This window comes from Lepidochelys olivacea, assembly GCF_965140295.1.
Source record: "Lepidochelys olivacea isolate rLepOli2 genome assembly, chromosome: 6".
NCBI lineage: Eukaryota > Metazoa > Chordata > Testudines > Cheloniidae > Lepidochelys > Lepidochelys olivacea.
In genome coordinates this window covers 124053915-124068232 of record NC_140416.1, presented here as the reverse complement: position 1 = coordinate 124068232, position 14318 = coordinate 124053915, and the positions used below count along the sequence as shown (strand labels likewise).

Below are 14318 nucleotides of genomic sequence, written 5' to 3'. Positions count from 1 at the left end.
ACTTTGGCACATGACTCTTGTATAGTAAGTCCCTTATTAATCCTTCCAGTATCACAATTACAGTAGCACTTCATCATATGACATAAAGTTAACTATTTAGAATTGAGGCTAAAAGGGATGGAAAAATACTAGTATATAAGCAATGCTAGGGCTTTAAGAGAATAGTGTTAAAGTAGTCTCCAGCCTGTAAAAACTTACACTGCATATCCATTGTGATGCTCCCCAAGGGTACCCTGGGTTGTGAGGTGCCTCACCACTATCTGCTTAGTGTGAAGCAGTCTTATCTGTGCCTGCTGTGGGTCAGCTCCCTGAAATCACCAGTCTCTGGCAACACAAGCACTGCCTTCCAGGCCTTGCTTTCTCTGGACAGGTAGCAATAAGCAGACACCAGTCTCAAAATCCTTGGACTTTTCCCTGCAGCATCCAGGCCCTTATCCACTGAATGCTCACAGAATTACCAGGCCTGGGGTTCCCAAAGGAACACTACATACCAGCTTTTAAGATTCAACTGAGGACCACTGCTTTGCTTAACACCACAGCACTTCAATATATTTATATTGAAAACACGAATAAGTTTATTATCACAGATTAGAGATTCATAGAGTAGTGAGTATGAATATTGGAAACCAATGGTTACATATAAATAAATCATGACACGCTTTTAGAGACCAAGCTTAACTAACAAGTTAAACATCGTTTGGTGGAAGGTTCTCTCACCCAAAGTTCCCTTCAGCGTTTTCAGCCAATCCTGGCTGAGCACCCTTTTTCCATGAAACAAAGCCACTGTTCTTTTACGTCCTCAGTGAAGGGTACCTAGGTGTCTTCTCTGCCCCTCCAAATATAGTCAAGCAAACCTTTGAAGTGCACAAATATTATACTCCTACATACCTTTGCTTCCCATCTGTTGATCTACTTTGGCATTACCAGACAATCCAGCTTCTATAAGGCAGTGCTCAATGAGTGTGGCTCCATAAGCTATAAAAGTAGAAAGAACCAACTATAGAAGCAGTTTAAACATTCAGGTTGAAATCTGTATTAAGAATGATTAATTTCCAAAATTGAATGAGACATTCTAGCCATCACTGAGAAAATTCAGCAAAGGTCCCGATACTATAAGTGCTTCATGGACAAATCCCTACACCCATATAAAGCATATTAAGGGATTGCAGCCAAGTTTCTATACCTTTGTATTAAAATTCTAGTCTTAACAAATAATTTTGCATTTTATACATAGGAGACTGTCTTGAACCTTCTGAAACACAGTTGTGTCTTTCTTATTTTAAATTTTCACATTACATCTAATATGAATGCAAACAGTTTGCACATTTCATATTGTAATAATGCCATTACTTACGAAGATGTGGGTTAAGGACCCTCTTTAGCAGTTCCCCGTTAGGTGCATTTGATATTGTTTCAGTCAACCTAAGAGACATAATAAGCAGAATTGCTGCTATTCAAAAGAATAAATGTACAACGTTGAATTGATTTTCCATGTTTTCTGAATTAGAGAAGAAAGCAAACAATTTCAATTCTGTGAGAACTGCATCACCTACACAATGTTCAAAGCTTAAAACAGACTATTCAGACTCAAAATTTTTATATGTAAAAATGGTCTTTGCTTTATTTATAATATGCATGTTGCACAGAATAAAGTTACCTTTCCAAGGTAGGTAATGGTGCAGATGCTTTAGCGTTATCAACTGGGTACCGTTCCCGAACTGCAAATTTGACATCATCTGCCTCATCTGTGCGAAACCTCAGGATGTTTAAAATTAAGTATTCATAGTCTGTCAGAACAATGTTTCCCTGCAATAGCAACAAAACTGATTATTAGAGTCCATATTAAATACTAATTATAGACTAAACAGTTTTATGACTTACTCTGTCGTAAAGCTCAACAATGAGATGATAGGCTGCTTCATCACTTCCAAATTGAAAGTCTACAATTCTGTCTATCCCCAGCTGTTTTACACTGACAAGTCTTCTACTCCTTAAATGCTTACGACACTGATGATATGGAAGAAAAAAAATATTAAAATATGTATATGTATATAAGGTGTAAACAGAAAGGTCCTACTCATATTATTTTAAACTGAAATATTTAATTAAACGACTGTGTGTGTATGCCCGTGAAAATCTGAACATTTCTTGTTTATCTTGCTTGTATTTGTCTATAATAAGTGGAATAAAGATAAGACCTGGTATAAACTTACAAAACTGAATATTACATTCATGAGCTGCTCAAACTTTGACAACCATCAAGCTCTGATCTACTCTTGCTTGTTAAAGAAAAATAGTAGCTCCAAATTGCAAAAAATTAAACATTTTTGTTAAGCATTCAGCATTTACAGTAATAAAAACAGCTGTACTATTTGAAACCTGCATGTCTCTGCCATCCCAAGGAGGGAAAGAGCTAGTGTAACCTAAGGCCCCAATCCTGCAATGACCTCCACTCAGGGTTACTCCTGCTTCCACAAGCCTCCCACTGACTTCAGTGGGGGATTTGCAGAGAGGTATTTCAATGAAGCTCCTCATGGGCACTCTTGTGTACGGTCTCTTCGCAGGAGTGGGGAGCTAACAAGATCTGTAATCTGATTCTGCAATCAGACGCATCCACAACGGCTCTATTTGCTGAACTGGAGCCTAATAGTTCACTTCAAGGCCTGACACCTCAGATAGTCTAATTCAGAAGTCCTTACTTATGCAAGACTCCCATTCACTCTGGGTTTTGCCTATTCAGAGGCTTCAGAATCTGGCCTATATAATAAAATAATAATATATTCACTTTGCCAAAGTAAAATTCCAACAGGCATGGCTTATGAGTGAACATTTATAAGCTTGAGTATCAAAGGCCTGGTCTACAGTACGCAGTTATTTCGGAATTAGCCGAGTTAATTCAAAATAAAACTGATTCCGTCCACACAACCAAACCGTTTATTTATTTATTTATTTATTTAAAAGGGCTCTTTAATCCGATTTCTGTACTCCACCTCGGCAAGTGGAGTAGCACTAAAAATCGAGATCGCAAGTCCGGGTTACAGGTACTGTGGACACAATTTGATGTTATTGGCCTCCAGGAGCTATCCCAGAATGTTCCCTTGTGACTGCTCTGGACAACACTCTCAACTCCAGTGCACTAGCCAGGTAGGCAGTAAAAGCCCCAGGAACTTTTGAATTTCATGTCCAGTCTAGTCACCATCAGCACAGGTGACCATCAGCACAATCCACCATCACAGGCAACCATGCAGTCTCAGACGAGCTCCAGCATGGCCTGAGCGGGAGGTACTGGATCTCATTGCACGTTGGGGAGACGAATCTGTTATGGCAGAACTACATTCCAAAAAAGAAAGGCAAATATGTACGCTGAAGTCTCCAGGGCCGTGATGGAGAGAGGCTACTCCAGGGACACAGAGCAGTGTTGTACAAAAATCAAGGAGCTCAGGTAAACATACCAAAAAACCAGCGAAGCGAATGGGCGCTCTGGGTCACAGCCCCATACGTGCCGCTCCTACTGTGATCTGCATGCAATTATGGGGGGGGGGGGGGGTGACACCACCATTACCCCACCACTGTCCATGGACACCCGTAAGGGGGGAGCTGCATGGAGCAAGGAGGATGAGTTATTGTAGGATGAAGAGGAGGAGGAGAACAATGCACAGACGGCAAGTGGGGAATCCTTTTTCCCCCCTAGCCAGGACCATTCTTAACGCTGGACCCAGTCGCCTCCCGGACCATGACCCTGGAGAAGGCACTTCTGGTGAGTGAGAGCCTGATCAGAGCCACGCGGTGGGAGGAAACCCGCCGCACTGGGCTGTTCGCGTTTAGTTTAAAGGGCTCATCCCTGCTCAGAGCCTCATCGCAGCCACACGGGGGGGGGGGGGGGTGTTGCGCCACGGGTGTTGTGTGAAGTGATCATCCCAGAGAGCCCACAGACCCTCCTTTTATATGGCAAACCCACCAGGCATTGCTTGCTATGGGAAAGGGGGCCCAGCAGTTTGAAAGCATTGAAATGAATGTGGAAGAAGCAGAATCCCATGTGCCCCTAGGGCTTACCATGGCTGCCTGCAAGCTGAATTCTGTTGCCCGGCCACGTGTGATGGCTTACTTACACCAAAGTGGCAGGCACTTCAGTATAAGAGGCAAACTGCGACCTTGTACAGAAAAAACATGTGCTGTGTACTACGAATTGTCTGTTTCACTGAGAAAGTGTCCCCTTTGTTCTCTAAAAGATATCTTTTAAAATACTACCCTCCCTTTTTCTCCTCCTGCAGGTGCAAATGTTTCAACGCGGTCCCTATCTACTCCGTCCCAGAGGCTGATCCAGATTAGAAGGTGGAAAAAAACGAACTCGGGATGACATGTTCGCCAAGCTCATACGGTCCTCCTGCACTGATAGGGACCAGCTGAATGTGTGGAGGCAAACAATTGCGGAGTCCCATAAAGCGTTACATGAATACGAAGAGCGGAGGGATGTGTGCGATGAGAGCAGGCAGGATGCTATGGTCAAGCTCATGGGGGAGCAAATGGACATGCTCCACTGTATGGTGGATCTAATGCAGGAAAGGCAGCAAGACCACAGACTGCCGCTGAAGCCCCTGTATAACCGCCCTCCCTCCTCCCCAAGTTCCACAGCCTCCTCACCCAAGAACACGGGCGGGGGGGGGGGTATTACGGGGACCCACACACTCAACCCCAGAGGATTGCACAAACAGCAGAAAGCTGGCATATCCAAAATTTTGATTTGATTTCTGGACTTGTCCTTCCCTCCTCCTCCACTCCCCTTTCCCAGTACCCCCCCCTCCCCCAGTCTACCTTCTGATTTCTCTCAATGTGTTGTGCAACAAATAATAAAGAATGGTTTTTAAACAATTGTGACATATATAGAGGGGGCAGGTAACTTCAAGAGAAAAACACAACTGTACCCTGGCCAGTCATGAAACTGCCTTTCAAAGCTTCTCTGATGTGCAGCATGCCCTGCTGCGCTCTTCTAATCACCCTGTTGTCTGGTTGTGCTAAATTGGCCGCCAGACGAGTTGCCTCAACCTCCCACCCCGCCATAAATGTCTCCCCCTTACTCTCACAGATATTGTGAAGCACACAACAAGCAGCAATTACAGTTGGAATATTGGTTGTGCTGAGATCTGAGCCAGTAAACGGCGCCAGCACGCTTTCAAACATCCAAAAGCACATTCTACCACCATTCTGCACTTCCTCAGCCTATAGTTGAACTGCTCCTTACTACTGTCCAGGGTGCCTGTGTACGGCTTTACGAGCCATGGCATTAAGGGGTAGGCTGGGTCCCCAAGGATAACTATAGGCATTTCAACATCCCCAACAGTAATTTTCTGGTCTGGGAAGTAAGTCCCTTCCTACAGTTGTTCAAACAGACCAGAGTTCCTGAAGATGTGAGTGTCGTGCACCTTTCCCGGCCATCCCACATTGACGTCGGTGAAACATCCCTTGTGATCCACCAGTGCTTGCAGTACTATGAAAAAGTACCCTTGCGGTTTACGTACTGGCCGACCCGGTGTTCCGGGGCCAAGATAGGGATATGCGTTCCGTCGATCACCCCGCTGCAGTTGGGAACCCCAGCGCATTAAAGCCATCCACAATGGTCTGCACATTTCCCAAAGTCACTACCCTTGATAGCAGCTGGTCAATGATTGCGTTGGCTACTCGCAGCACAGAAGCCCCCACAGTAGATTTGCCCACTCCAAACTGATTCCCGACTGACCGGTAGCTGTCGGGCGTTACAAGCTTCCACAGGGCTATGGCCACTCGCTTCTCAACTGTGAGGGCTGCTCTCATTTTGGTGTCTTTGCGCTTCAGGGCAGGGGACAGCAGGTCACAAAGTTCCATGAAAGTGGACCTACGCATACAAAAGTTTCTCAGCCACTGGGAATCATCCCATACCTGCACCACTATGCGGTCCCACCAGTCTGTGCTTGTTTCCCGGGCCCAGAATCGGCGTTCCACGGCATGAACCTGGCCCAGCGCCACCATGATCTCCCAATCGCCACATGCCATGCTTCTAGGAACATCTGTGTCCATGTACTTATCACTGTTGTAATCGCACTGTCGTCGCTTCCTCGCCCGGTTTTGCAGGTACTGCACATACTGCTGGATAATGCGCAAGGTATTTACAGTGGTCAAAACTGCAGCGGAGATCTGAGCGGGCTCCATACTTGCCATGCTATGGCGCCTGCACGGGTAATCCTGGAAAAAGGGCACGAAACATAGGAGAGCAGAGTGGCAGCAGAAGAGGTGCTGTTCGGTTCACGATAGCCGGAAAAAGGCGGGAAATGGTTGTCTTCTGTAGCTTTCACGGAGATGGGAGCCCAGGACAGACAACATGGAGAAGCTTGGTTGCGCGGCAAGAGCGGTAGAGCAGAGTTGGCGGCGGAAGCTGTGCTGCTCAGTTCACAATGGCTGAGCAGAGTTGGCAGCGGAAGCGGTCGATGAGGAAGAGAAAGAGTAGATACTTATAGAGATTACATAGAAAGTGGAGAGGAAATGCGACGTGGATTCATAGTACCAGGAGAGAAGCGGTTCACCATACTACACTGTCTGCTGAAAGCAGTATGGCGTCTGCACGCCAAAAAGGTGCGAAACGATTGTCTGCCATAGCTTTCACGGCGGGAGGAGAGACTTACAACACACACCCAGAAACACTCGTGAGAATGTTTTTGCCCCATCATGCACTGGGAGCTTAATCCAGAATTCCAATGGGCGGCGGGGACTGTGGGAACTGTGGGATAGCTACCCACAGTGCACCGCTCCGACATTCGATGTTAGCCTCGGTACCGTGGACGTACTCCACCGAATTCACGCTCTTTAGTGGGGATACACAAGACCAAATGTATAAAATCGCTTCCAAAAATTCGAATAGAATAATTTCAAAATAATTTCGTACCGTAGACGTACCGTAAGTCTTAAAAACTACATTTTGACTGTTGTCAGGTACCAAGCATCAGTTCTGTGTCCCCCACCATTCTGCAGTTGCCCTTCTTTTCAGCCAGTCCCCACATCATCATCATCTGCTTGACCAAGACCCACTCAGCTAGCTGGCAATACTTTAATAGTTCATTTACATCTCAGATGTGAAACTACAGCATTACTCTCTCTTCTGAAGGAAATTTCAGAAAGAGAAAGATTAATTTACCTTCATTGCAAATCCAGATGGCATCATATTCTTTGGCCACTCAAACTCTGTTGTGTGAATCCGTATACCAGATTCAATTAGAAGTGTAGCTTTACAGTCTGGCCTGTTGACAAAATAAAGACTAGTTTGACACTTTAAACGCCACCAATTTGTCATTATACCAATGACATTTCATTAGAGCTGCACACCAAAGTACCACAGATAGATTTCTTTGACTTATAGTTGAAGTTGTAGGGCTTTCAGAGGAAGCTATGGTCAAAAATATTAGAACAGTTGAGATATATTGAGGCCAGGTTGGTAGCAAAAAGACGAAGTTAAAAACTAAGTTTAAGATAAACTAAATTAAAGGCTAGATATACTGAGGTTACTTGATTACTCCAAAAATATCCAGGATTACCTTTTGCAGGAAGTCATTTTGAAAGGCCACCCACCCAGAGCACTGTCCAGTTGGTCAGGTGCATTACAAATAGGAAAAGAGAAAGCTAACAGTCCAACACAGAAACTGGGTGACCAAAAGGGACTTTTCTGGCCCTGTGTAAAAAGCATCAGACTACACAGACTCATTGCTTCAGAACAGCAACTCCTGTGGTCATAACTGCTTATCATTACCACAGCATACGCACTGTTCTTGGTATTTACGAGAAAAAACTTTTAGGCGCAAAACACACCTGCTCTTCCACTTATTTTCTGTATTTTGTTTGTAAAAAGGGCAAAAACAATTATCTTCCTGTGATATTTCCTAAGAACGCCCATGATAAAAATATTTTTCTTCTTCCAGGGAACACCACAAAACTAGTTTTTAGCAAACTGGTTATAAAGGCTTGATAAGCAGCAATTAATACAAGACAAATAGGCTCAAATTTAAGGAGGAATAAAACAGAGCTCACAAATGTTAAGAGTTCTTACTTTTGAAGGCGAATAAGATAGGTCTTATTATCCACATCATAGACATTGTTTACTCTCATTCCCAATAAGCTGTTAAATAAAAAATAAATACATTTTGTGAATCCAGTATAGAATTCATACAAGCCTGTCAGAAAGATTCAGTGACAACTGAATCTATATGTACATAAATAAGTTTCCTAGGTTACAATATATTATACAAATAGCATTTGAAGAGGTGATAGGGTAGACGCAGTAAAATGGACAAGCTCCAGGAGAAATTACGATACAATTAGAATTTGCGGGGAGCACTATTAATGAAATAAATGCAAAAAGGAACTAAAATAGAATAGCCACTTGAACAAGACTTTAATGCAACTCCAGAATTTCAGCAACAATTCATTTTATGAGACACTAATGCATATGCATATCTCTGCATCAGCAATTTATCATTGAAGCCCCACTTACATTAGCAAACTAGCCCCCCTGGCTGATGACTGTCAGCAGTACATCTGGCTAAACAGGTGCTGAGAATGCTTGAAGAGCTAGCCTGGATGGGACTAAAGCACTTTCAGCACCACCACAGAAAGCACAACTGAGATTTGATCCCGTTGCTGTTTCATTCATAGTTATTCAAGACACCATAACATGGATGATAAAACTCCCATGTAAATCACACCTTGAGGGGTATCAGGGTCTCCTGGGTGGAAGGGGGAGGGACTATATGAGTTCCAGGGGGTAGTGGGATGGGGTCTCAGGACGTCCATGAGGGACAGTGGAATGGAGGTGGAGGTGCAGTTTGTCTGGGCTCCAGTGGGGTGAAATGGATTGTGTGCGCACAGGGGTCAAGACGCCCCTAGTCTCCTACATGGGGCAATGGGTGTGTGTGCAGAAGAATCAGGGCTCCCATGCAAGGCAATGGGGTTGGAGATGTCAGGGCTCCCTTGGGGGACAGCGGGGTGGGATGGTCAGGGTTCTCCTGGCCTTTCACATGGGGCAACGGATGTTATGGAGCATCAGAGTTCCCATAAGGATCCATCGGGTAGGGTGGTTCCCCGATCTCTAACATGGGGCAACAGGGGTTCCTGTGGGAGGGCTGTGGGTGTGGGTTCCCAGGTCTCTCACACCAGGCGGTGAGGTGAGAGGTTCCTGGGGGCAGGGGGAAATTTGACAAGGGGGCTCCCATGGGGGCAGTTCCCAGTTTCTCACATAGGGTGGGGGGGTTGGTAGGGCAGAGGCATTCCCAGGGGCCAGTAGGATGGGGGGTTCCCCAGTCTCTCACACAGGGTAGAGGGGTGGGGGTTCCCATGGTGGGTTCTCATGTGTGGCAGGGTGAAGGGTGGTTGGGGGGCAATGGGGTGGGGGTTCCCATGGGGGGAGACAGTACCAGTCAGGGTGGTTGGGGGCAGTGGAGTGGGAGTTCCCATGTGGGGGGTTCCCATGTGGGGGGGGGCAGTACCGGTCCGGGTGGTTGGGGGGGTGGGGGTTCCCACACGGGGGTTCCCCTGTGGGGGGGCAGTACCGGGCGGGGTGGTTGGGGGTTCCCATGGGGGGGAGCAGTACCGGTCCAGGTGGTTGGGGGTGCCCATGGGGGGGCAGTACCGGTCGGGGGTTCCCCTGTGGGGGGGGGCAGTACCGGTCGGGGTGGTTGGGGGGTTGGGGGTTCCCATACGGGGGTTCCCCTGTGGGGGGGCAGTACCGGTCGGGGTGGTTGGGGGCATGGGGGTTCCCCTGTGGGGGGAGCAGTACCGGTCGGGGTGGTTGGGGGCGTGGGGGTTCCCCTGTGGGGGGAGCAGTACCGGTTGGGGTGGTTGGGGCGTGGGGGTTCCCATACGGGGGTTCCCCTGTGGGGGGCAGTACCGGTCAGGGTGGTTGGGGGTTCCCATGGGGGGCAGTACCGGTCGGGGGTTCCCCTGGGGGGGGCAGTACCGGTTGGGGTGGTTGGGGGTTCCCATACGGGGGTTCCCCTGTGGGGGGGCAGTACCGGTCGGGGTGGTTGGGGGTTCCCATGGGGGGGCAGTACCGGTCGGGGTGGTTGGGGGGGTGGGGGTCCCATACAGGGGTTCCCCTGTGGGGGGGCAGTACCGGTCGGGGTGGTTGGGGGGTGGGGGTTCCCATACGGGAGTTCCCCTGTGGGGGGGGCAGTACCGGTCGGGGTGGTTGGGGTTCCCATACGGGGGTTCCCCTGTGGGGGGCAGTACCGGTGAGGGTGGTTGGGGGGGTGGGGGTTCCCATACGGGGGTTCCCCTGTGGGGGGGCAGTACCGGTCGGGGGTTCCCCTGTGGGGGGGGCAGTACCGGTCGGGGTGGTTGGGGGGTGGGGGTTCCCATACGGGGGTTCCCCTGTGGGGGGGCAGTACCGGTCGGGGGTTCCCCTGGGGGGGGCAGTACCGGTCGGGGTGGCTGGGGGTTCCCCTGGGGGGGCAGTACCGGTCGGGGTGGTTGGGGGGGTGGGGGTTCCCATACGGGGGTTCCCCTGTGGGGGGCAGTACCGGTGAGGGTGGTTGGGGGGGTGGGGGTTCCCATACGGGGGTTCCCCTGTGGGGGGCAGTACCGGTGAGGGTGGTTGGGGGGGTGGGGGTCCCATACAGGGGTTCCCCTGTGGGGGGGGCAGTACCGGTCGGGGTGGTTGGGGGGTGGGGGTTCCCATACGGGGGTTCCCCTGGGGAGGGCAGTACCGGTCGGGGTGGTCGGGGGTTCCACTGGGGGGGCAGTACCGGTCGGGGGTTCCCCTGGGGGGGGCAGTACCGGTCGGGGTGGTCGGGGGGTGGGGGTTCCCATACGGGGGTTCCCCTGTGGGGGGGCAGTACCGGTCGGGGTGGTTGGGGGGTGGGGGTTCCCATACGGGGGTTCCCCTGGGGAGGGCAGTACCGGTCGGGGTGGTCGGGGGTTCCCATGGGGGGGCAGTACCGGTCGGGGTGGTCGGGGGGTGGGGGTTCCCATACGGGGGTTCCCCTGGGGAGGGCAGTACCGGTCGGGGTGGCTGGGGGTTCCCCTGGGGGGGCAGTACCGGTCGGGGTGGCTGGGGGGTGGGGGTTCCCATACGGGGGTTCCCCTGGGGGGGGCAGTACCGGTCGGGGGTTCCCCTGGGGGGGGCAGTACCGGTCGGGGTGGTCGGGGGGTGGGGGTTCCCATACGGGGGTTCCCCTGGGGGGGCAGTACCGGTCGGGGGTTCCCCTGGGGGGGGCAGTACCGGTCGGGGTGGTTGGGGGGGTGGGGGTTCCCATACGGGGGTTCCCCTGTGGGGGGCAGTACCGGTGAGGGTGGTTGGGGGGGTGGGGGTTCCCATACGGGGGTTCCCCTGGGGAGGGCAGTACCGGTCGGGGTGGCTGGGGGTTCCCCTGGGGGGGCAGTACCGGTCGGGGTGGCTGGGGGGTGGGGGTTCCCATACGGGGGTTCCCCTGTGGGGGGGCAGTACCGGTCGGGGTGGTTGGGGGGCAGTGGGCTGGTCCCAAGAGGGCGGCCGAGTCGGGGGGGGCTGTTCCCGTGGAGGGGGTTCCAGCGCGCGGGAGCACCCGTGTGGGGACGGGGGGGGGGTCTGAGGGAGGGGTCCCGGTCTCTCGGCGGGGGCGGGTTCCCGGGCCCCGGCCGGGCGCTGACGCTACCTGTCCCTGAGCTCGGCCAGCACCGCCCGGATGTCGATGGTGTTGAAGCGGGACTTCATGGCGGGACGCCCCTGACACCCCGCGCCCCCCACCCCTGGCTCCTCACGCGCCCAGACACCAGCGGCCGCACATGCGCAGTGCTCGTCCCTACGGCACGCCCCGGCAGCCCAACTTGTGCGGCGCGTTTGGGGCGGCTCCGCGCTGGCGCCGAGAGCCCCGCGCGGCGGGGAGGGGGAGGGCCGCTGCCGGTGAAGCCGCCCGCGCAAGCCTGCGGGGGGAAGGGCCCGGGGGGAAGGGCAGCGGCTTCAGCAGCTGAACGGAGCATGCTCGGAAAGAACAGGCGGGCTTGCGGCACCTTAGAGCCTAACCCGATTTGTTTGAGCGGGAGCTTTCCTGAGCTACAGCCCGCTTGTCCGTTAGCCCGGCTGCCCGCTCGCCCCCTCCCAAACGAGGAGCAGCAGCGGGGCGTGGAACATTTCGTTCAGGGCGCAGGAGTCAGCTGCGCTATGGCAAAACCAGGATTAAAAATTCCGAGCTGCCCGGGGCGGAAAGTGGCCCGTTCCCACGCCGAGCGGGTCCCACCTGGCAGCGGGCACCAGGATTCTGTATGCGGGGCGGGGCTCCCCGCACCGGGGCTCCTGGGCGGGGGATGCGGGGACCGGGGTCCGCTCTGGGAGGACAGCGGAGCCCACACACCGACAGGAGCGGCCGGGGGCCGGGGGGAGCAGGAGCCTTCCCCCATGGCAGCCTGCCCCCGTCTGGCCAAGGCACACAGCTCCCCAGCGCCGTTTAAAGCCGGAGATGGGAGCGGGGAAGCCCAGCCGGGCGCCGTGGCAGGCGCCTGTGATCCCAGCTCCTGGGGAGGCTGAGGCCGGCGGATCGCTGGAGCTCGGGGGTTCTAGGCTGCGGCGGGCGGGGCCGAGCGGGTGTCCGCACGAAGCTCGGCAGCGATATGGTGAGCCCCGGGGAGCTTGAGGGCACCAGGTTGCCTAAGGAGGGGTGAACCGGCCCAGGTCGGAAACGGAGCAGGTCAAAACCCCCCTGCCGAGCCCTAGTGGGATCGCGCCTGTGAATAGTCCCTGCAGCGTAGCCTGGGCGAGACGGTGAGACGCGGTCTCTTTTTGTCCACACACCCACCGGGCACCCTGGGGGGGGGGGAGCACCCGCACGCCGGGGATCCTGGAGGATCCCATGTACTGGAGGTTATAAAAGGGGAACAGGGGCACCCACACACCGGGTGTCTCGCAGCCAGAGCCGCGACCTTAAGTTACAAACGGCAAGTGATGGGGAATCCACCCCGTCCCTTGCGGCGCTCGTGGCGCTGGATAATTAGCTTCACTCTTACAAAGGGTCATTTCCAGGCGGGATTTTGTGACAGCGACTTCAAGCCAAAGGGGTCTTGTTCAACCTTCCTCTGGTGAATTAAGGAACCCTTTAAAATCACATATTCCCCCCTCTGGGAATTTTTAAAACAATGTATTTAAAACGCTGATTAAATCGCCTCTTAACCTCCATTCAGTGAAATCAATTGAGCTTCTTCAATCTCTCGCTGTAGATAAAAAACAAAGGAAGTACACTGTTCTGCTCTAAGGCAAAAATCCTGCTCTTTCTAAAGGGAGTTACTGTTTAAACTGTCAGTTTGGGGAAGGATTTGGCTTGCACTCAGAGATCTGTGTGCTGGGTTATAATCTGCGATCTGAAGGGTCAAATGCAAACAGCGTTTAGATGAGACCAGCGGTTCTCAGTCTGGGGTCCGTGAGCCCTTCCAGGGGGGCCGCAGAGTCCCGCGGCGAAACCCGGTGCCCTCAAGCCCCAGTGCTGAAGCCAGGAGCGGAGCGGGGCTGAAGCTGGTGCCCCCCAAGCCAGGAGTAGCAGATGGCTGAAGCCGGGAACCCCAGCGCCCCACATTGAGGCTGGGAGCTCCACTAGGAGCCCCCTGCCCCTACAGAGCCCCAGCCACACCTCCCTGCACCCTGAGCTACTCCCTTCACTTCACACAGCTCCGAGCTACCCTCTCGCTGCACCCTGAGCGGTTTGCAAACTTTCTGAACTGAGTTCCCCCTTTGAGTTATGTTTTGGTTGCGTCCCCCCCACAGCCCAGATAGGCAGAGTAGCCTCTTGAGTGAGCCAGGGGGTGGAGGTAGCACTCCCCCCCCCCCAGACCTTACTGTGCGGAGCTAACTCAAGCCCTGTCACCCCTCACTTCCACCCCCCAAATCGAAGTGAAATTCCCTATGCCCCAGGATCCCCAACCGGGAGGCCTGAGCTCTCCTCCTCCACCCTACCACTGGGTCCTGGCATTTTTATAGCATGGGGGCGGCCTCAGCAAGGAAAAGGTTGAGAGCCCATGACCTAGGGCACCATTTCCCCTAAGGCTGGCCCTGACCCTTAAAAAAGGGGAACGGGGCAACCGCGCGCCAGAGATCCTGAGGAGCCCAGCCCCCGCCAGGCACTGCTAACACTCCTCCCCCAGCAGAATCTGTGTGGGCACCAGCAGACAGGAGACACTCAACCTGACCCCCCGAGCAGGCCCTGCTGCTGGGCTAAGTATTGGCACCCCCCCGGGAGCTCAGCTGTGAGCAGGGGGGTAGAATGAACTCCCACTGCTGCTTCTGGGGGGGGGGTTCCCTGCAGCCACATTTGCCTGTACACCACAGCGGGGGGCCTGTG

General features: G+C 52.8%; 1 protein-coding gene across 1 annotated transcript in view; it reads right to left on the bottom strand.

Moving 5' to 3' along the window:
• NEMF (nuclear export mediator factor) overlaps window positions 1-11871 on the bottom strand; it is a 38295-nt gene extending 26424 nt beyond the window's left edge. Inside the window, exons 1-7 of the mRNA XM_084631392.1 lie at window positions 11649-11871; window positions 8069-8137; window positions 7163-7265; window positions 1882-2007; window positions 1658-1806; window positions 1355-1422; window positions 889-975 (exon numbers count right to left, since the gene is read on the bottom strand). Coding sequence (XP_084487518.1) covers window positions 889-975; window positions 1355-1422; window positions 1658-1806; window positions 1882-2007; window positions 7163-7265; window positions 8069-8137; window positions 11649-11707 — 661 coding nt within the window. The 5' untranslated portion in view covers window positions 11708-11871. The remainder of the gene's footprint in view (window positions 1-888; window positions 976-1354; window positions 1423-1657; window positions 1807-1881; window positions 2008-7162; window positions 7266-8068; window positions 8138-11648) is intronic.
• Between the last annotated feature and the right edge of the window lie 2447 nt (window positions 11872-14318).